We start from the raw sequence: 19946 nt of genomic DNA, 5'->3' as shown, positions 1-19946 counted from the left end.
TCGCAGCGCAAAACCAACTGTGTGCTTAATGAGCTCAGTGAAATGTGTGCTTAAAATTAACTTTTAGCCAACAAACTCGTCGCAGCAAATTGTGCCCGTTGCCGACGCGTCTGTCGCTTTTGGCAGCTGTTGCTCAGCCAGACAACTTTCATGGCTCATAATTACGCATTCAATTCGGCAGGCAGCCACGGCTAAAGCTCCGGCTAAAGTTGGCAGAAGGGTTGGCCAAGACTGCTTTAATAATTAAGTCTCTTGAAAATCAAGACATCGTGTCGGACAACAAAAGTCCCAGAGCAAACACAGGCGAACAAGGGGGGAGGACCCAACGTAGGAGGTCCTTGAAATTGTGCCAGGATTTTGCCAGGGGTCGACTTGTCCATGGCCAACTGGCAACTGGCAAATGTTGTCATCTGCAAGCCAACATCCTGCGAATGCAGCCCTTCGGAAAGCAATTCGTGCCAGTAAAAAACTAATTTCTCGCTTTGTTGAGCATAATTTTATGCAATTGTTTTCTGATTAAATTCCCGAGTGAAAAGTGCCCTGACAGACCCGCATGAAGCCTGCCACTTGTCCGAGTGAATTTGCATTTGGGACCGCTTATCGTTCCGGTTTTCCGGACAGCGGAAGCAAATGAACGCATCCGCAGTGCACACTTAATCGATTTTGGCATGGCTTTCAATGCGTTTCCATGAGCATCTTGCTGTTGCAATTAAAATTCTCATTATTTGCTGTCAGGCGGCGCCACATGGCGGATGCTTGATGTTCAATTGGGACGTTAATCGCCCGATAATTGGATTAATTAATGGCCAGGCAGCGGAACGCCATTAATGGGGGCTGAACTGCCGAACCCCCTTGCCACACACCCATCTGGCCACCTTGAGGTGGCAAGTTCAATGGCGTTCACGGCGGAACCCTAATGGGTTCTTCGACTGGGGGAGAACCGTATCTATCGTATCGTATCGGGTGCATTGAACGCCGCACCATCTGCCACATCCGACGGCATTGGGCAGCATAGAAAAAACGGAATTGGAAAACCGAAACCAATTTACATTCTGTTTACCTTTTCGCCTGCACACCTTTGTGACTACCGTCTTTGCTTTCGACAGCGATGAACCGGTATCTATATCAGGGTAGTTGTACCACCTTCTGATTTCACGAAAAAATATCTAACCCATCAAGGTTCAACAGCAAACTTATCTTAACTTTAAAATTTACACATAGCATATTAAAAGCTATTTTTCAATTCTTATTGTTACATTATGAATCCAATAAGGATTGTAAAACTCTAATGGAACTACAATCGATTTTCTTTCAGTCGAACCAATTTAACAACACAAAAAATGGTATTATATTATTTTTATATCTTAAAAAAGTATAAAGTACTCATTTTTAAAGCTTAAATAAAATGGTTTCCCAGAAAAATATATTTTTAGAACTACCTAGTTGAGTGGTATATTAATTTAATTCGAAATAAACGACACTGACTTAAACATTTAAAGTAAACGTTACAAGTTAAATCCTTCAATGACCATGATGCTGGATGAATCAAGAATTTTCCAAACAAACCATCTTTGCCTTGGATGATTTTTTTCAAACTACAGCTATGGACTCACCTTTTACCCTGCCAGTACAAATATTTCCCGAGCGTACCTTTCCCACCACTGGCTTTCCGGACTTTTTCTGGCTTTGACTGGCTGGAATTTATCGCTTAACTCCACACGGCAGCTGAATGGTATGGGGGTTTTTTATTTGAATGGGATAGGAAAGGCGTTGAAACTGAGTGTGTAAGTTTTAATTTTATTTTCTCACTTCATTTGGAGAGTTTTGCTTTGGCTCCGCTTTTGTTGGCCGACTACAACACTTTACATACATTTGCATAAGCACTCCGGCAGTTTAAGCAAGCTGTCCGGGCAAGTTAATAAACGGGCTGTGCCCTTCTTGCTCGGCTGATTTCTGAGGGAGGTTAAAGCCAGCAAGGCAGCACCGCCATTAAAGCCATCTCGTAGAAAGTTGAAGGCGGCTTGTTTTTAGGGCCTCTTAAGGCTTAAGGACTGAAGGACACGAATCTGATTGCGGACTTCGCCCAGGTGTGACGGGTGTGCCTGTCAGGCGGCTGATTATTTGTAGCTTATTGCGCTAATGCGACGCTTATCGCCTGAAAATCGCATTAACATCATTTAGGGAGACGCCTTAACGTCCTTGGACCTCACAGCCTCCCCCACCTCCACTTCCCCTTCCAAGGCTGTTTGATTAGCCACGGCCCTTGCCCATAAACAAATATTCCGCAAATATCGCATTCTGGTTGTGTGTTGTGCACTGTGTATTGTGGGCTAGGCGCCTTGTTTGCTTATTTAATCAAGGCAGGCCGGCGGCCATTAAATGTACAAATATTGCCCAGGACTACGAGTTGTTTGGCCATGGCAAATAAGCGGCATGTCCAAGGCTGACCGGCGAGCAGTTATCTTTGACCCACTGGCAGCTCACTTATTCATAAATACTTTCCTTGTAGTCCGACAAATTAGTTTGAATTATTTACGCCCACCCTGAGACGCTCATCAAGGACGAAAGTTGCACTTAGGCAGGGACGGCGTAACGAAAATTTTGTTGGGTGTGTAGAACAATTTTTTTGTCAGAAAAATAGGGGACAATCTGAAGGGACCGAGAGTTTTTTTTTGGAAAGTTAGTGCTATGTTTTTTATAAAGTTATGGTGTTCAAACAAGAGTGGCACCCTGCTGAAATACACTTGCAATACGCAAGAATCTCTAGAATATACATATCGTCCTAGATATCGTCTTTCAATACATTTCAGGTAAAAATTTGTGTTTTATCATTAATGCTGTACGAGCCATAGCTTTAAGCGGTTTGTGGGCTTAGAGTGGGCGTAACATTTGCGCTACGCAGGAATCTCTAGAATCTGCATGCCTAGTCCCAACTTTGTAGCTTTTATAGTTTCCGAGATTACAGCATTCATACGGACAGACAGACAGATAATATTATAGTAGCAGATTATAGTACAATTTGACTAAATATAAAAATGGGTATACTTTTAATGGAGTCCCTGTTTCTGGAGTCCCTGTCAAAATATCTGACATCTATTCGACTGAGAAAGTTAAAGACAATATAAAGACTCTTCTGCTTACAAAATGCTCCCTGCAAAATTAGATATCTTTCAGAAAATGACATCATACCATTCAAAGCCTGTATCATATTACCTTGTAGGCTGTTTGACTTTATTGGCACACATCCTTGTGCCGATTCTCAGAACATTTGGCCAGCTTTATCCTCGGTATTAAAGTGTGTTTCCATTTGGTTTTGAGGACCTTCAACGGCCGACAACTTCTTCTATGTCGCTTGTGCCTGCCCAACGACAGTTGTTCTAGAAACAACAGTATTGGCAGCAACAGGAGCAATAATATAAGTCTGTGCTACGTGCCGCCATCCGAGATATCGTCCTGTGCGTGCCTCGAGGACCAGAAAAAAAACAAGAAAAATAAAGGAAACTACAACAATGGAGACCCTCTCGAACTGTCGCGCTTGATGCGCTTTTGATAACTTGTTTGAGTTTGTCTGAGCCGCGTGACATCTTTGTTGCCGTCAACGGCCCGTCGCTATCAGGTTGATAAATAGTTTCGCCGGCAACGCGACCCTCCCTATCCCGCTTGTTTTTACTGCACCTTTCTCGCGTTACAACAGCCCTTGAGTTGGCTTAAATTAAAAAGCGTCCATCAACAATTTCTCCAGTGGAAAATGCAAGCCGGACTGCGCTGGATTGCCAAAGGCAACAGTCTTTGTGTTTCTACTTCCTTTTATTTCGCACTCAGGTGCTTCAATTCTCAGGCTCGTTTCGTCTGCCTCACTGAAGGAGAAGCTTTAAAATTTGCCAGCATTCAAGAACAAATAAAGCGAATACATAAACATTGTGTCCCACGACAAGACTTTACACTCACAGCTGGTTTTAAAATGTTAAAACCTCATCTCAATAGTCCAAAGATCTCAGCAGGGAATAAAGCTTTTAATTTAAATGCGCTCTCTTACTATACATAACTTAAATGGTTTATATCTTGAGAAATAAAGAACTGTAGACTTTTTTCACCCTTGCACTATTTGATTCCAATTTCGTTGAAATATATTGAATAAATAAAGGGAAAGATCGATGGGTTAAGATCGATATATAGTCGAAAAATATTATTTATAAAATAAAAGGTTCTTTACTTTTGTAAGACTTACCATCTTTTTATTTTTTGGCATTGGAAATTGGGCGGAAATCCGTTAAATTAATATAAAATCAATGATCCTAACCGGTCCTCAAGGTTTAAAAAAAATACATCTATTAGGGTGGGTCGTTTTGGCCCCACCTTTCCCTATTTAAACCTCCAAAGTTAACAACGCTGAAATCCATCTTTATAGAAATAAAATTTTCCACATTATCGTGCTAATTTCACAAAACTCGGCAATGGCAGTTAATTTTCGTGGATTTCCGGGCGTTTTATTGCCATATTGAGTGTCAAGTGTATAACGAGCGCCCATCGATGTTTTCGGCGGGGATTTGTCCATAAATAATTCATCGAAACATGTAACAAAAGTGCGTCAAGTGGTCGCCCCCACACCCGGGCACAAGTATTGGATTACATGAGGGGACGCGTCTGTCGCATTTTGCCAGAGTGGATGTCTATTTTTTATGGCACCCCGGGGAAATGACGTACTATGAATGTCGGTTTAATACACAAAACTTTGACAATATTGTCGCACAGTTAGCACGGATACACACACCATACGTACCTCATACCCACTCCGCGGGAGCAATAGACTCATAGCCAGACAAATGTGCGAATAAAATTGCTATTTTTGTGCCGCTTGCGTCTATTGTTAGCCAAGTTATTCAATCTCTTTACACGCACACATTGGCACGGGAACGAATGGCAAATAAATGGTCGGTATATCAACAAATCGATCATTTTTCCGCAGTTAAGCCGAAATCATTGGAAGGATGGCAGTTCGGCCGAGGGCGACACCACATTAAGATTTAAAGCAAACAAATGCGGTGTGTATCCGTTGTGGCCTGCGTCACTCCGAAAATGGCACACGCAAATAAACTTAAAGGGCCAAAAGCCGAGGAGAGCTGAGGACCGACAAATTTATCAAGTGGCCAGCCATTCCGGCTCATAAGCCATTCATTTGGGGGGCTTAGTTGCTGCTGGCCCTATTGATTCCGGCCGTCTTTCTCGGCCCGCAAATGTAGGCAACAGTTGGAAAACAAGCTGCTCGCCCATTGATTAATTGCCGAACTTCCCTCAGACATTGGCATTTGCATTAGCAGCTCTTAAATTGAAATCAAAACAATCCTCTGACTGCACTGAGGAAAATATATTTTCCAAACTATGATCAAGACATTAAAAAAAAACAAGGGAGAACGCTATAGTCGAGTACCTCGACTATCAGATACCCGTTACTCAGCTTAAGCGACCAAAGAGAAATGGAGATATGCAAGCAGCAAAGCGAGATTTAAATGCGCCACCTACCGGCGGAAGACAGATTTAAGCGTTGTGTGCGTTAGGGTAGGCGTGACAAATTCATTGTTCAATAGAATAAGTTAGCCGCGCACTTTGCTCTCTCTGAGCGCCGGCAGTGCTTTTCTCTTTGCCGCTAAGTTCGGCCGGCAACTATTTACATACACACACATACACGCGTAAAAACATTTCGCACTGTCTGGCTCTGACGTCATAGCTTTTTTTCTTGGGAGGTTTGTGGGCGTTAGAGTGGGCGTAGAAATTTTTTTTTTGGGTCAATCGATAGGTATGGACAAGACTAATACATTTCAGTTAAAATTTTCTATCTAACATCAAAACTGTAGGAGCCACAGTTTTGGGCGGTTTGTGGGCGTTAGAGTGGGCGTGGCACTCTACTGAAACAAACTTGCGCTGCGTAAGAAGCTCAGGAATCTGCTCGCCAAATCTCAATAGCCTAGCTCTCATAGTTTCCGAGATCTCAGCGTTCATCCGGACAGACGGACAGACGGACAGACGGACAGACGGACAGACGGACATGGCTAGATCGACTCGGCTAGTGATCCTGATCAAGAATATATATACTTTATGGGGTCGGAAACGCTTCCTTCTGCCTGTTACATACTTTCCGACGAATCTAGTATACCCTTTTACTCTACGAGTAACGGGTATAATAAAGTATTATACAGTGGTCGGCATAAGTATTTTGACAAAATAAAAGTTAAGTATACTCATAACTTGAATTTACTTCTTGTAAACTATAGGCATCAATGGAAAGGTAATTTCAATGCCGTTTGAATGATACAATACATTTCTTTACCCATTCAGTACTTATTGAAAAGGACGAATTTGTGTAAATCAACTTTGAAATTTAAAAAAAAAACTTTTTTCCTCGTCTTGAAAACTTAAATTTTTTGATGCAAAAAGTTTCTTCAAACAAAAACAATAGTAACTGCAAAAAGAATTTTTCAAAAATCATTTTTCTTATATTTTTTATGAATTTTTGAAAATGCTTAAAAACAGGCATTTGAGCCATATTTTTGTCTTTTTCATACAAATTTTTTCCGACATTGTCACTTTCAAAAAATCATAAAAAATATAAGCAAAATGATATTTGAAAAATTCTTTTTGCAGTTACTATTATTTTTGTTTGAAAAAACTTTTTGCATCAAAAAATTTAAGTTTTCAAGACGAGGAAAAAAGTTTTTTTTTTAAATTTCAAAGTTGATTTACACAAATTCGTCCTTTTCAATAAGTACTGAATGGGTAAAGAAATGTATTGTATCATTCAAACGGCATTGAAATTACCTTTCCATTGATGCCTATAGTTTACAAGAAGTAAATTCAAGTTATGAGTATACTTAACTTTTATTTTGTCAAAATACTTATGCCGACCACTGTATGTGTTATTAGCTATTATTGACGGTTTATAAGTTACATGAGATATTGTAAAAATTCCTTTACTTTCCTGGACTATTATATATGTATGAAAAAATATATCTTGTGTTATTATAATAAAAAGTAATAGTTTAAAATGGTGAATATGATAGGATATGATATGATATGATATGATATGATATGATATGATATGATATGATATGATATGATATGATATGATATGATATGATATGATATGATATGATATGATATGATATGATATGATATGATATGATATGATATGATATGATATGATATGATATGATATGATATGATATGATATGATATGATATGATATGATATGATATGATATGATATGATATGATATGATATGATATGATATGATATGATATGATATGATATGATATGATATGATATGATATGATATGATATGATATGATATGATATGATATGATATGATATGATATGATATGATATGATATGATATGATATGATATGATATGATATGATATGATATGATATGATATGATATGATATGATATGATATGATATGATATAATAAGATATGATTTGATATGATATGATATGATAAGATATGATATGATATGATATAATATGATATGATATTATTATATGATCTGGATCCAACCTTTATTACTCGTATCTTACTTTTTCCCAGTGTCTCGGAGATAAATCTTAGACCTTCTTTTATGACCCCACTTTCGTGCCATTGTGTTTTTTTCGAATAAAAGCAGAGTACACAAATAAAATCCTTCGCTTTGCTCTCCTCGAATGGTTTTATTTAAGTTTCGCGCTCATTGTTTTTATTTGCTTTTAATAGGCGGACGAGGAGCAGGAGCTGTGGCTTCCTGGTCGAGGCTGAATACGAATGCCTCCCTTGGGAGGCAACTTTAGTGGCTGCCTGCGTTTGCTTTAACATTGAAAAAGTTTTCTCCGCCGCTTTCTTCGAAGGCATCAGCTCATAAAGCAAACTGGATACCCACTCTTACTTTTTACTTCACCTGGGGTTTTTCCATTTCCTAGGTGCCAATGATAATGGCGGCGAGGGAAAAGTCCGCAAAAGTTTTCCCAACAACAAAAGGTCACTGAACAATTGACAAAGTCGTCGTGCTGTTGTTTCGGGGTTCGCCAAACGCCATTTAAAAAGTTTTGCATAATAGTTGGCCCAAGATCTTGCCAAGTACCCGTAAAGGTTGAGATTTCACAAATGCCAAAACAATATTACCATACAAAAAGGAAAAAATCTTTTGTCCAGTTATCCAGCTAAGAGATACCCTTTAGTCACCGTCCTGTAACAGAAATGGTTGCCTATCTAAAGGTGTGAGTAAATATTACCAAACAGGATATCTTATTTACAAATGTATAATATTTTCGATTTACTGATTTAGTATTTTAAATTTAATTCTATTTAGTGCTTAAATATCTGGGGACTTCCAAGAACATGTTTAAGTTCTTCATAGTTTCAGAAACTCTTCTCCGTTAAATACTTACTCTTCCAAAAAACAGTATACCCTATTTAAAAAAAACAATAGGTATGAAAGAGAAGAACCCTAACATGCTAAAATCCAATGAATTTTCGTTCAATTAAAAGTTTGCAGTGCAAAACACTTTATTGATAAACTTTAGTGCCCTTACAAACCAACATAAAAATTCTAATAGTTTTTTTTTTAACATCTTTGGAATGGGTTCCCTCTGAGCTACAAGCGAAGGACTCTAAGACGGGCATATTAATTCAATTAAATACTCTTACAGACCATTTATAAAGTTAGCACGATATAAATCTTGTAACCACATTCAGTATTCGTACGAGGTCGATGCACTGGATGAAGAATTATAATTTATATAAAATATATTGATTCACATATTCCTTTATTTTAATTTATTGACAGAAGTATAATATTTTAGCGTTAACAATAACATACGTCAAGGAATAGATACTAGTTTTGCATTTTTCACTTTAAAAGTGGTAGAACAAACGTTTTACATACATAGATGCTTAAACACAAACTGGCTAAACAATTTTATTTCGAAAGAACTTTAAAATCTTGTTTATTTAATAGCAGTTGAACGAATTATTGTTAATCGCTTGCTTTCCACTTTGTAAATGCAGTTTTCGCTGTCGAATAGGCTCCCAACTGGCGGTTTCGTCGTTCAAATATGATAACACGTTACGGCTGTGTGGCCGTATTCGCCCATTCTTCTGTGGTATATTTTAGTGCGTTTCTTTGGTCTCTTGCCTCTGCTTCCACGGTCACACTCTCAGTTCGTGCAACTTTTTGTACGCAAATAAGAAAAACAATTTGCTGTTAGCAAATCGATAATTGCAAACGCAGTGCCGTTTCAATTGCAGCAGAAACCGCGACGAAAATGTTGGCCAGTGAGACGAGGCAAATCCTGAGCCGTGTGGGCTCCCTGGTGGCCAGGAACCAGGTGAGCGGAGGACGAGGTGGACGGGCCCCTTGCTTCTTTGGCCAGAATTTCATGGGCGTGGGCGGGGGTGCAGGCGGCTTTTGGGCCATTGCAGTTATATAAGGCAGAAATTGGGGGCCTGGGAGACATAGACAAACGATAAACATGCAACCCAGAGCGTCGTAATTAAGGGAATTGGCCAACGGGCATTAGCGGTTATGTAAACGTTTTTTTCACTGGCAGCTGGATGAAAATGGTTGCAGCGTGATTTTCTCATTTTCCGATCATCCCATTTCCAGCTTCGATCCATCAGCAATGGCACCGCCCAGCTGGATCAGCAGGCGCAGCCCAAGGAGGCCCAGGAGCCGCAGATCAAGAAGTTCGAGATCTACCGCTGGAACCCGGACAACGCCGGCGAGAAGCCCTACATGCAGACCTACGAGGTGGATCTGCGCGAGTGCGGACCCATGGTGCTGGACGCCCTGATCAAGATCAAGAACGAGGTGGACCCCACCCTCACCTTCCGGCGTTCCTGCCGCGAGGGCATCTGCGGCTCCTGCGCCATGAACATTGGCGGCACCAATACGCTGGCCTGCATCAGCAAGATCGACATCAACACCTCCAAGTCCCTGAAGGTGTACCCTCTGCCCCACATGTACGTGGTGCGCGATTTGGTTCCGGACATGAACAACTTCTACGAGCAGTATCGCAACATCCAACCCTGGCTGCAGCGCAAGTGAGTTGGCGTATTCATTCCGCATTGGAGAACCACTAATCCCACATCCTCTGCAGGAACGAGGCCAGCGAGAAGAAGGGCAAGGCCCAGTACCTGCAGTCCGTCGAGGACCGCTCCAAGTTGGACGGTTTGTACGAGTGCATCTTGTGCGCCTGCTGCTCCACCTCGTGCCCATCGTACTGGTGGAACGCCGAGAAGTACCTGGGCCCCGCCGTGCTCATGCAGGCCTACCGCTGGATCATCGATTCGCGTGACGAGAACTCCGCCGAGCGGCTGAGCAAGTTGAAGGACCCCTTCAGCGTCTACCGGTGCCACACGATCATGAACTGCACGCGCACCTGCCCCAAGGGCCTCAACCCCGGCCGGGCCATCGCCGAGATAAAGAAACTGCTCTCGGGTCTGGCCTCCAAGCCGGCACCCAAGCTGGAGACGGCGGCGCTGCACAAGTAGGGCCCCGAGTAGAAAACCCAGTTCGTCCCCCGATGTCCTTAACCAGTGAGCTAAGCCTCCGGAAATCTGTAGTGGAGTATCCTCCAACGCACTTGCTTACTATGTTATAATTTATTTAAGCCTAAAGTATCCGACACTTGTTATTACGGTTTGTAAAGGGAACAAGACGCGAAAATAAATAATTGTGTATCCACCAGCCGGAAAAAATTGTAATCTCAACATATTCAAAGAACGGAAAGCAGTGTAACTCGGAGATTATCATTCCTTCAGGGAGCTGTGGGCGAGGTCTCGTCGTTCATCTGTATGTCGTCGGCGGAGTAGAAGTCCTGGGTGACCGGAATGACGCGATCGTTGGTCTCGTCGTCCTCTTCGTCGTGACTATCCGTATCCTCGCTGTCATCGTTGGCTAAGGGATGTGGATTAGGTGTGCTGCTGGTGGAGTGTCCCATTTCTCATACTCACCATCCTCGTCATCAGTCTCAATTCCCGGAATGGTGAGCATCTTGCCCAGGGGCTGGAGGTCCGTTCCGGCTGTTTTGAGCGACTCCCGCTGCAGGGAAAATCAAATTACTACAAGTCATTCAAGAATCGGCGTCCTGAAAGTGCTCACCCAGTTGCTGCGTTCGTCCTCGTAGCGCCGCGTCTGGGATTCCTCGTTAACGGAGGCGGGAGCCATGTCCAACCAGTAGCGATTCGCCACGGACACCTTGAGTGTGGGAAAGAACGGAATCATGGACATCTCGCGGAATAATAAATCTGCAGTTTCCAATTTTTGTTATTATTTCACCGGACGCTTCTCCTTCGATCTGGCAACGCCGCAACAGACTGTGAAAATACCAAATGTTACAGGGGCGTAGTCAAAGGGGTTTCTTTTAGGACTTTTTTTATTTATTTTCCTTTTACAATAAACATTAACCAAGATGTACAGTATTTATTCAAAATGAGTTTATTTATCAAAGATGCTATATAAAAGGGGACAGTAACGAAACAGAAACTCTTCCCGCGCAGATTTATTGGTAGTAAAGTTCCAGATTCATGCCATCGTGGATTTCATCTAAGAAAATGGGAAAACATATTCGTTTTTAGCTAGGCATTGCTAAGCAATTGCTAAAAGGCTTACAGTCGGATAGGCGGATGGGATCCTTGTAGATGGTGTACCACTTCTTCAGGACAATCTTCTCGTGCTTTGTGCCCGTTTGTGCCGCAATGAGTTTCTTGAGGTCCCCGATTGTGTCGTCTGGGTTGCACTTGACGCGCACCTGCGTTGAGGCGTTGAGTTAAGTAGATTACTGTTTGCTCTGGGGTCTGAACTTACCTTCTTGCCAAGACGATCATTACACGTTATTTCTATCATGTTTTATGGCTTTGCAGTTCAATTCACAACAAGAAAACCTCTTGTTTTGATATATTCGGCTTAGGGTTGTCAACTGTTATGAACTGAATAACCCGTGGTTTGAGTCACTGCTAAAGGTCCGTGCTATGTTATTGTTAACTTTGCCGTTCAATTAATGAGGGTATTCATGAAAATGTTAAATCGTTTAAAATTAAATGGATATTTTGAACAGTAGACGGGACGCATTAATTAAGGTGAAGTTTTGTTCTTTAATTCTTTAACTTTCAGAATAGTCATAAATTGCGAGAGTTTGTTTTAGAACTTTAGACTTTGGTTAATCTCGTAGAACTTGTGGTCTCCGTGGGATACCAAAACACACAGGAAACAAGTACCCAAAGCATTTTAGCATTTCGCGAGCATCAAAGGTGTCCCTTGCGTCAACCACCTTATTCTTAAATCGGATGTTAACTATTCTCATGCCCAATTGTATGAAATGGAACAGTCCATTGGCCACACAGCAATCCGGGAAATTTTGAAGGTCCGGAGACTCCATGCATTCGTACATAACGCGAGTTGATTGTTGTTCACAATTTTCTGGCCCTTGAGTAAAACCTACATTTGTAAAAAAAGCGAATTAACCACATATTTCGATAGCTTCATAACATCACCCTAGTCTGAACAGGCTTTAACATTTGAGAGTCATTTGTAAGGAGGTTAACAGTAGTATAACATTTTAGAGTAACCGTTTGAAATATTTTTGGGATATTTAAATAAAACCCATCGCGGTCACACCGACCCTGCCTTCCTCACCTCCCCTTGACAGCACAATCTATTCGAATTTTTTCGCCGCTCGGAAAAGACGTGATTTCGTCGACGCGCCAGTTGAGGCTATTTATAAAACATTTGCGGCGCTTGCAAACAAGCCGCATACTCATCTAATATAATCTAAAAGAAATTCATTAAGTGCGGTAGAACGAGAATATTATTAAGTAAGTGCCATAATTATGGGCGAAAACTGAAACACTAAAATGATTGCCCAGTTGTACTTGCGTTCGTGTGTGTGTGTTTGTGTGCGTGCTTCATTTTCACAGTTACGTTTATGACGCAGCTGCGGAAAACTTGTTTGGGTTTCCATTTCACCGAAATACCTACTGTTTGCGCCTGTGCTGCGAACCCATTTTCGGCAATTCACTGTATTGATTAGCGCGCGTTGTTTTTTTGTTTGTGAATGGCGTGGTTGTGTCCGCCGGAGCACCCTGTTCCGCCTGCCCCGCCCCCTGCAATCTATGCTCAAAAGGCGATACTCCCCTCCCCCACCCACCGAAAAATCGACTTTATGAGTCCACCAATAGTTCCACGGTCACTGGCAAGCAATTCGCGATCCGAAAATGCTCTCTCCTATTTTTAGAAGCCGTCTTTACGGCCCGCCTATGCCTACTTACCTCCCCATTGCATTCTAATTAAAAACCGGGCATTGCGCTCATTTCATTTTATTTCATTTCCACACGCATCGCATTCGCATTGCATAATGCGGCATTAATGTTGCGAGAAAAGCCCGATAGGAAAAGCACTCGAGCATTAAAGTAAAGTATTAAAGTAGACCCCACGAATGTTTTCCAGCTGCCCAATTGTAAACAACCCACGCCCAGCACACACACACAAACATACTCGCTCTCACGGTCGCAGACGGGTTTTAATGTTTACTCCAAATACATAAATCGCTGCCCATGTTAATTATTTTCTTTACCCACAGGGCCCCGAGCACTTGCAAGAGAATCTAATCATGAGCGATGATACGTACCAGATAGAGACGCGTCGGCGGTCGCGTTCCAAGACCCCCTTTTTGAGATCGGCCGATCACGCTGGAGAGGATGGACATGTGCACCACCCCAAAAAGAAGTCGGCGGTCCCCAGTGTGCAGTAAGTATTTGGGATAGTCCCGAAATAGGACCTCTTCAGCTAGAAACCCTCTTCGAAAATAGTTTACAATTGACCCTACCCTTTCTGTGTTGTTAGAATTTATAATCAGTAAAAGTTTTATTTATAGAAGTTTTTTGAGGGTGGAATTAGAGTTATGTGAGTTTAATTACAGGCTATTAGGAAATCCAATTTTATTACACGTAAGAACACATTTGTTAACTTTTATTAAGCAATCGCGTCACAGCTACAGTCGAACTTCGATAGTCTCACATACAATTCGGGTTAGAAAGACTTTAAAATATTCGGTCCAAGTTTGACTAATGATTTCCAGAGAATACCTTTTTAAGACGCTCTGAAAACAAACATCAATCAAGATTTCTGAGATACTGTACATTTTTATAGCGACCATAAGTTCCATTAAGAGATGTTGGACTGTACAGCGATACATATTTGTAGTGACTGTATGCCGTGTGCTTGCCGCCATGACGTCACCTCCTTGTTATTCACGCTCGGCGCGAATTTCAATTTCGAAACGGGCAGAAAACGAAGGCAAAGCCACATACAGGGTGCGGTATCTCGTCGAGCTTCGTTAGCTTTTGGCGCCTAATTCAAGAGAGCCCGACGCTCTGATCAGTCTTCCAAACTCGATGACGACACTCGGAGTCCCACGTTGGCCATCACAGATTCGTTTTCACGTTTAGCCATAAAAACGAGCAGGTTGGGGTGGGCTAACAGCCAGCAGCGTTGAAGGTCAGCGACGTTTATGAGCATATTTTTGTATTTTTGTTTTGATACGTTGTACTGGCAGTTAGAAACGATTTCGAACACGTTATCAGGGACTTACTCACTTGAATATTTCCGATAAATTTTAACCAACTACTATCTACATCCCTTTTAGAACGATAGTGGAGGAGCACAGAGTGGAGTCGAGCAGCAGCAAGAAAACCCGAGGCAAGGCCTTTGCCCAACTGACCTCGGACTACTCCAGCGACGACATGACCCCGGAGGCCAAACGCAAGCAGACCTCGACCACCACCACAGTCACCTCGATCTTCACCAAGCTATCCGGTGGAGCCACATCCACGCCGCGCAACAGAAGCCAGCTGGAGACCACACAAAACGCGCTAAACTCCGTCCAGGAGAAACTCAACCACTCGAACGGCAACCTCAGCTCAGGAAATGTCAGCGACTACCTGGCCTACATTGAGTACCGTGATGCCGGCGAGTATTGGAAGTTAGTAATCTAATCCTGACCCCTTAAAACCAAATACTAATTGAGTTGTCTTTCAGCAAAACCCCTAAAACGGACTACACCTACTCCGAACTGTCCCCCCACCGCCGCCAGCTGGCACCGGGCATTGTGGCCATGCCCAACATGTCTAGGCGCAGCCTAGAAAACCACAACGATCGTGTCAACTACATGGTCAAGCAGAACCCCACCCAGGAGGAGTTCATCCGCCGCCGCTACCAGTCCAATTACGCCCGGCAGACCAACTACGACTCCGCAGACGAACTGGACGCCACCTTTGGGCAGAAGCAGAACCAGAGCTGGTGGCTCGTCCGCCTAATCCAGCTGGTCGTCAGCAGCATCACCACCGTGTGGACTCGAGTGACCCATCTCTCGGCCACCGAGACAAATGCCTATCAAAACTACTATGCTAAGCGTCATCAGAGCCAACAAGTTGGATTCCTGGGAAAAGTGGCCCAGTCTATCGGAGGAGGTTTCACGAGTTTGCTGCGCTACTTGTACATTTTTATTGGATCGGTGCTGAGTTTGGACACGTGGTTGCTGCGTTCCTCGGAGGCGGAAAACAAATCGAAAAAGCGGTTCTTCATATTTTTGCTGATTCTGCTGCCCTTGCTGCTGTTGACTGGTAAGTAGGCCTCCAAAGCACCGTCCGATTTACAACGATGTAAAGTAAAATATGTTCGATCGTGTGCCCTGACCTTGCGTCGGTTCGAGAATTCGTGCTTTATGTATATGTATCACCTTCGGTGGGTTTATTTATACACTCGGCTGGTCGTTGACAGTCGCGTGACGCCATCAGTAATTTGTTAGTGAAATCCCGCGGATCAGAACTTTATGGCCACGTGAAGACATGTTTTGCTTTGCATTCGCCATCTGCCAAGGACCAACGCCTAATTTGCTTTGCCTTTGCAGGTCTGTTCTATTACATACACCCCAATGAAACTTTCCCACCCAAATCCCTGTCCGAATACACATTCACCCTACCTGAGTTGCCCAAGATCAACGTGAGCGACTACCTGAACCAGGCCCAGTATGAATCGCTGCGCTCCCAGGCCGCCGAGCATGCGGTGCGCGTTCGCGACTGGGCCGACGACTATGTTTTGTATTTGAGAACCATTGGCCAAAATGTGGTCAACAAGGGGCGCCAGATTTTTCAAGCCGACGATGAAGTCTATTATGAGCGTGTGTAGGGAACATCTGGAGTGGGCAGGCTATCGTTTGGTGGTCGAACTGCTGCAGCAGTTGCTTATTTAATAGGACCCTCTTAAGACGACAACGCTCCTTGGCATATCAACAGATATGCAACACTTTCTATATGAACAATTCAAGTACAAACTCAAGCATTTGGTCCGCGTTTTGTCCGTCTGCTGGGATCGCAACTATCCCATTTATGTTATACTTTTTTGTCCCCTCATATACACTTTCTCATGGACATCCACCCCACATGTATCCCACCCTAACAACCAACACGATTCCCAACACAATGCAACATCACAGGCTGATGGGAGAAGGATAGAGCTCGCCGCTGTTCAAATTGCAGAACTCTTGTAATCATTTACGTAAACTGAACTCTTGTCCAACAATTAGGGCCATTATCCGTCTGGGTGAATGCCCTAAATCTTATTTGTTGTCAAACAACGTTTAATTGTAATTTGTTCACTGTTTGCTTTGTAATAGTCTATACAAAAAATAAACCGCAAACAATTTCATACAAAACATCAAGTACAAAAGAAGAGTAGTTTGTTTTATTTGCCATTTGTTGGAAGTTCGCTAAATGGTAAGTAAAATGTAAACAAGCAATATTGGTTGGCCAAAACCGAACTCTATCCTTCTGCATTTGTGTTGGAATTAACCCCAAAGACAAAGTTCCCCCTTACCTAAGTCAGTTTATATATGAAAGTTGTGGGGAACTGGAAATGTAGAAGGATTGCCAACTAATAGTGCTCTGTTTCGTTTTTTCTTCGGTCAGGATGGTCGCTGTTGCAGGAGGATCAACGCATTGAGTACGTTCAGCGCGCCGAAGCTCTATTGCCGCTGCCGTTGACCCTTTTCGGCTCCCTGCAAAGCCGTTTGTCCGATGCTGGAGCCTCTTTGAAGAGTTGGCTGCAGGTGCCCATCGTTAGAAGTCCCCAGGAGGAAGCCGAAGTCATCAAGATCAACATGGCCAGCATCGAGAAGAACATCCAGAAGGCCTTGACTGCGGAGGAGTACGAGAATATCTTAAACCATGTCAATAGCTATGTGCAACAGTTGGTGGAGCTGAAAATGCAGCAGCAATCAAAGGATCTACCACCGCAGCAGGTGCAACTTATTGTTCAGTTGATGAAGGAGAACCTGCAGCAGTTTGCCGAGAAAACACAGCTAACCGAGAAGGATTTGGCTGATCTGGCCATAAAACTGAAACTGGAGCTGCAACAATCTGGCGACTGGCAGGATGGAGCGAAGATATCGCAAGCCAACATAGAGGAGATCACCAGGCTTATTAAGTCAGAATCGCACTACACAATTCAATTGGAGAAGATTGACTTTGCGGCGCTGCTGGAACGTATCTTGCTGGCTCCCGAGTTGGCCGATTTTGTAGATGCTCGCATTAATCTCAAGGTGCAGCAGTTAGAGCCGAAGGAGAGTTCTGGTTCCCCTCCCGCAGAAATCGAAATTGATCGCCTGAACAGGGAGATCGCTTTCATTAAGCTGGCCCTTTCTGATAAGCAGGCGGAGAACGCCGACCTGCACCAGTCAATCAGCAACCTGAAGCTTGGTCAGGAGGATCTGCTGGAACGCATGCAGCAGCACGAACTGGCTCAGGATCGGCGCTTCAGCGGGCTTCTGGCCGAAATCGAATCCAAACTTTCTGCCCTCAACGACTCTCAGTTCGCTCTTCTCAACAAGCAGATTAAACTTTCCCTGGTCGAAATACTGGGCTTCAAACAATCCACCGCTGGCGGTGCCGCTGGCCAATTGGATGATGCCGATCTGCAGAGCTGGGTGCGCAGCATGTTCGTGGCCAAGGACTACCTGGAGCAGCAGCTGCTGGAGCTGAACAAGCGCACCAACAACAACATCCGCGACGAGATCGAGCGCTCCAGTATCCTGCTGATGAGCGACATCAGCGAGCGGCTCAAGCGGGAGATTCTGGTGGTCGTGGAGGCGAAACACAACGAGAGTGCCAAAGCGCTGAAGGGCCACATCCGCGAGGATGAGGTGCGCCAGATAGTCAAGACGGTGCTGGCTATTTACGATGCCGACAAGACAGGTTTGGTGGACTTCGCCCTGGAGTCGGCGGGCGGCCAAATCCTCTCGACGCGTTGCACCGAGAGCTATCAGACGAAATCGGCTCAGATATCGGTGTTTGGCATTCCACTCTGGTACCCCACCAACACACCGCGGGTGGCCATCTCACCCAATGTGCAGCCGGGAGAGTGCTGGGCATTCCAGGGTTTCCCCGGATTCCTAGGCAAGTCGCGAGTCAATACTTAATCTAAAGAAATTCTTACAATTTTCACCCCTACAGTGCTGAAGCTCAACTCGTTGGTGTACGTCACAGGATTCACCCTCGAACACATACCCAAGAGTTTGTCCCCGACAGGAAGGATAGACTCCGCTCCTCGCAACTTCACCGTCTGGGTAAGTGTGAACAATCAGCAAAACATTTAGTCTAGATCTAATCAGATTTACATATATTCAGGGGTTGGAGCAAGAGAAGGACCAGGAACCTGTGCTGTTCGGCGAGTACCAGTTCGAGGACAATGGCGCCTCCCTCCAGTACTTCGCCGTTCAGAACCTGGACATCAAACGGCCGTACGAGATCGTCGAATTGCGCATCGAGACGAACCATGGTCAACCCACCTACACATGCCTCTACCGGTTTCGAGTGCACGGCAAACCCCCAGCCACATAGATCTAACCGAGTCCCTCGCTATATATAGTTACCTAAGTACTGTCAGGTGTACATAATGTCTGTGCCTTAAAAAGGAAACTCAACAATTTATTACCGCGAGACGTGGATCAACTGAGCCCAGCCGCCTTTAACTTATGCGAACTATGTGAAGAGTAAGGCTATAGCTTTTAAGTGTTTTGTATCATATCGTAGGATTGAAGTGTTTATACCCAAGTAAGGTTAACTTGTACATACCTAAATAAGTAAGTCGGGGCTCGAGTCCAGTGTCCAAGGAAAGTCCTATAATATTTATTCACACTTAGTTTGTCCCTCTGAAATCAATCATCGTTCCTTTAAGTCTACTCTACTAACATATGCATATTGTTTACCATGTTTGCCATTTAAAAGCGTTTTGAACTAAATAGTCATAGTTTGTCTAAGCCGCACACTTGCTGGAAATCTATAGTTTAAGTTATGCCTAAGCCAAAATGTTTTACAATGGAAACTTGCACACTTATAGCAATAGCGATTTGAATTTATCTGAAAAACATCCCCTCTGAAATAGTGTAAAATAAAATTGAAACTCATTAAACATCTCAATTAAAACTATCGAATGAAACCCGAACATATCTCACCCAATCAAATTAATCCAATCCAAAGTTTTCCGTACTCGTCGTATACGTTCAATATATGTATGTCTAAAGAGTGAACCCAAAAATAGCTGATAGTAAAATATATACTTTCTATTGTTTGTAAGTCTACTTAATTGGTTTAGTTTGTATTTACTTCGTTTGTTTATTAAGGCTTCATCCCATTTTTTAAACAATAAATACGTTGCTTGGAATAATTAAAACGTTTTCTTGGTTAAAAGGGAGGCAAAAAATGGCTGTCAAAGGCAGGGCAACTAATTAACCCGTACTATCCTATCCAGTTGCTGTAATTAGTCATTCTTTTACGGCAGTGAATGGTTTAAAAAAAGTGGGTGGAAAGGGCTTAAACTGAGCAGTTGGGACTTTGCTATTTAATTTTAGTTTCTATTAAATTCGGA

The 19946-nt window shown here is 43.2% G+C and overlaps 4 protein-coding genes across 5 annotated transcripts; 2 read left to right on the top strand and 2 right to left on the bottom strand.

Moving 5' to 3' along the window:
- Window positions 1–9172: 9172 nt before the first annotated feature.
- On the top strand, window positions 9173–10715 carry LOC119551344 (succinate dehydrogenase [ubiquinone] iron-sulfur subunit, mitochondrial). Its single transcript, XM_037860660.1, has 3 exons — window positions 9173–9354; window positions 9633–10069; window positions 10126–10715. Exons 1-3 carry the CDS (start codon window positions 9292–9294, stop codon window positions 10517–10519), a joined length of 894 nt encoding a protein of 297 aa, XP_037716588.1. The 5' UTR covers window positions 9173–9291; the 3' UTR covers window positions 10520–10715.
- LOC119551345 (anaphase-promoting complex subunit 15A) lies at window positions 10616–11332 on the bottom strand. The gene is made up of 3 exons (XM_037860661.1): window positions 11130–11332; window positions 10982–11069; window positions 10616–10925 (listed from the first exon to the last, which is right to left on the bottom strand). The coding sequence occupies exons 1-3, from the start codon at window positions 11256–11258 to the stop codon at window positions 10786–10788; spliced, it is 357 nt and encodes a 118-aa protein (XP_037716589.1). The 5' UTR covers window positions 11259–11332; the 3' UTR covers window positions 10616–10785.
- Window positions 11333–11442: 110 nt separating this feature from the next.
- On the bottom strand, window positions 11443–11964 carry LOC119551346 (ubiquitin-like protein 5). The gene is made up of 3 exons (XM_037860662.1): window positions 11835–11964; window positions 11640–11778; window positions 11443–11573 (listed from the first exon to the last, which is right to left on the bottom strand). The coding sequence occupies exons 1-3, from the start codon at window positions 11871–11873 to the stop codon at window positions 11530–11532; spliced, it is 222 nt and encodes a 73-aa protein (XP_037716590.1). The 5' UTR covers window positions 11874–11964; the 3' UTR covers window positions 11443–11529.
- Window positions 11965–12680: 716 nt separating this feature from the next.
- LOC119550232 lies at window positions 12681–19745 on the top strand. 2 transcript variants are annotated; one of them, XM_037858799.1, is made up of 7 exons: window positions 12681–12841; window positions 13606–13772; window positions 14671–15006; window positions 15063–15646; window positions 16991–18475; window positions 18533–18645; window positions 18707–19745. In XM_037858799.1, the coding sequence occupies exons 2-7, from the start codon at window positions 13636–13638 to the stop codon at window positions 18917–18919; spliced, it is 2868 nt and encodes a 955-aa protein (XP_037714727.1). In that variant the 5' UTR covers window positions 12681–12841; window positions 13606–13635; the 3' UTR covers window positions 18920–19745. The 2 variants fall into 2 exon arrangements, with proteins under 2 accessions (XP_037714727.1, XP_037714728.1); XM_037858800.1 differs by lacking the exons at window positions 16991–18475; window positions 18533–18645; window positions 18707–19745 and adding an exon at window positions 15934–16754 and having other exon boundaries at window positions 12685–12841.
- Window positions 19746–19946: the final 201 nt, after the last annotated feature.

The sequence above is a fragment of the Drosophila subpulchrella genome, chromosome 2R (genome assembly GCF_014743375.2).
Source record: "Drosophila subpulchrella strain 33 F10 #4 breed RU33 chromosome 2R, RU_Dsub_v1.1 Primary Assembly, whole genome shotgun sequence".
In the NCBI taxonomy this organism is placed as follows: domain Eukaryota; kingdom Metazoa; phylum Arthropoda; class Insecta; order Diptera; family Drosophilidae; genus Drosophila; species Drosophila subpulchrella.
The sequence above is the reverse complement of the archived record's forward strand: the minus strand, read 5'-3'. Positions and strand labels throughout refer to the sequence as shown.

What these genes read in the sequence shown, in the direction of transcription:
- LOC119551344 (XM_037860660.1), top strand. Translation starts at nt 9,292, where the DNA reads ATGTTGGCCAGTGAGACGAGGCAAATCCTGAGCCGTGTGGGCTCCCTG. An exon ending in CCCTGGTGGCCAGGAACCAG is followed by an intron (nt 9,355 to 9,632) that starts GTGAGCGGAGGA and finishes TCCCATTTCCAG; the next exon opens with CTTCGATCCATCAGCAATGG. An exon ending in CAACCCTGGCTGCAGCGCAA is followed by an intron (nt 10,070 to 10,125) that starts GTGAGTTGGCGT and finishes CATCCTCTGCAG; the next exon opens with GAACGAGGCCAGCGAGAAGA.
- LOC119551346 (XM_037860662.1), bottom strand. Translation starts at nt 11,873, where the DNA reads ATGATAGAAATAACGTGTAATGATCGTCTTGGCAAGAAG. An exon ending in ATGATCGTCTTGGCAAGAAG is followed by an intron (nt 11,779 to 11,834) that starts GTAAGTTCAGAC and finishes GCCTCAACGCAG; the next exon opens with GTGCGCGTCAAGTGCAACCC. An exon ending in TCCCATCCGCCTATCCGACT is followed by an intron (nt 11,574 to 11,639) that starts GTAAGCCTTTTA and finishes CCATTTTCTTAG; the next exon opens with ATGAAATCCACGATGGCATG.
- LOC119551345 (XM_037860661.1), bottom strand. Translation starts at nt 11,258, where the DNA reads ATGTCCATGATTCCGTTCTTTCCCACACTCAAGGTGTCCGTGGCGAAT. An exon ending in AGGACGAACGCAGCAACTGG is followed by an intron (nt 11,070 to 11,129) that starts GTGAGCACTTTC and finishes TTTTCCCTGCAG; the next exon opens with CGGGAGTCGCTCAAAACAGC. An exon ending in TGAGACTGATGACGAGGATG is followed by an intron (nt 10,926 to 10,981) that starts GTGAGTATGAGA and finishes CACATCCCTTAG; the next exon opens with CCAACGATGACAGCGAGGAT.
- LOC119550232 (XM_037858799.1), top strand. Translation starts at nt 13,636, where the DNA reads ATGAGCGATGATACGTACCAGATAGAGACGCGTCGGCGGTCGCGTTCC. An exon ending in GGGTTTCCCCGGATTCCTAG is followed by an intron (nt 18,476 to 18,532) that starts GCAAGTCGCGAG and finishes TCACCCCTACAG; the next exon opens with TGCTGAAGCTCAACTCGTTG. An exon ending in CTCGCAACTTCACCGTCTGG is followed by an intron (nt 18,646 to 18,706) that starts GTAAGTGTGAAC and finishes ACATATATTCAG; the next exon opens with GGGTTGGAGCAAGAGAAGGA.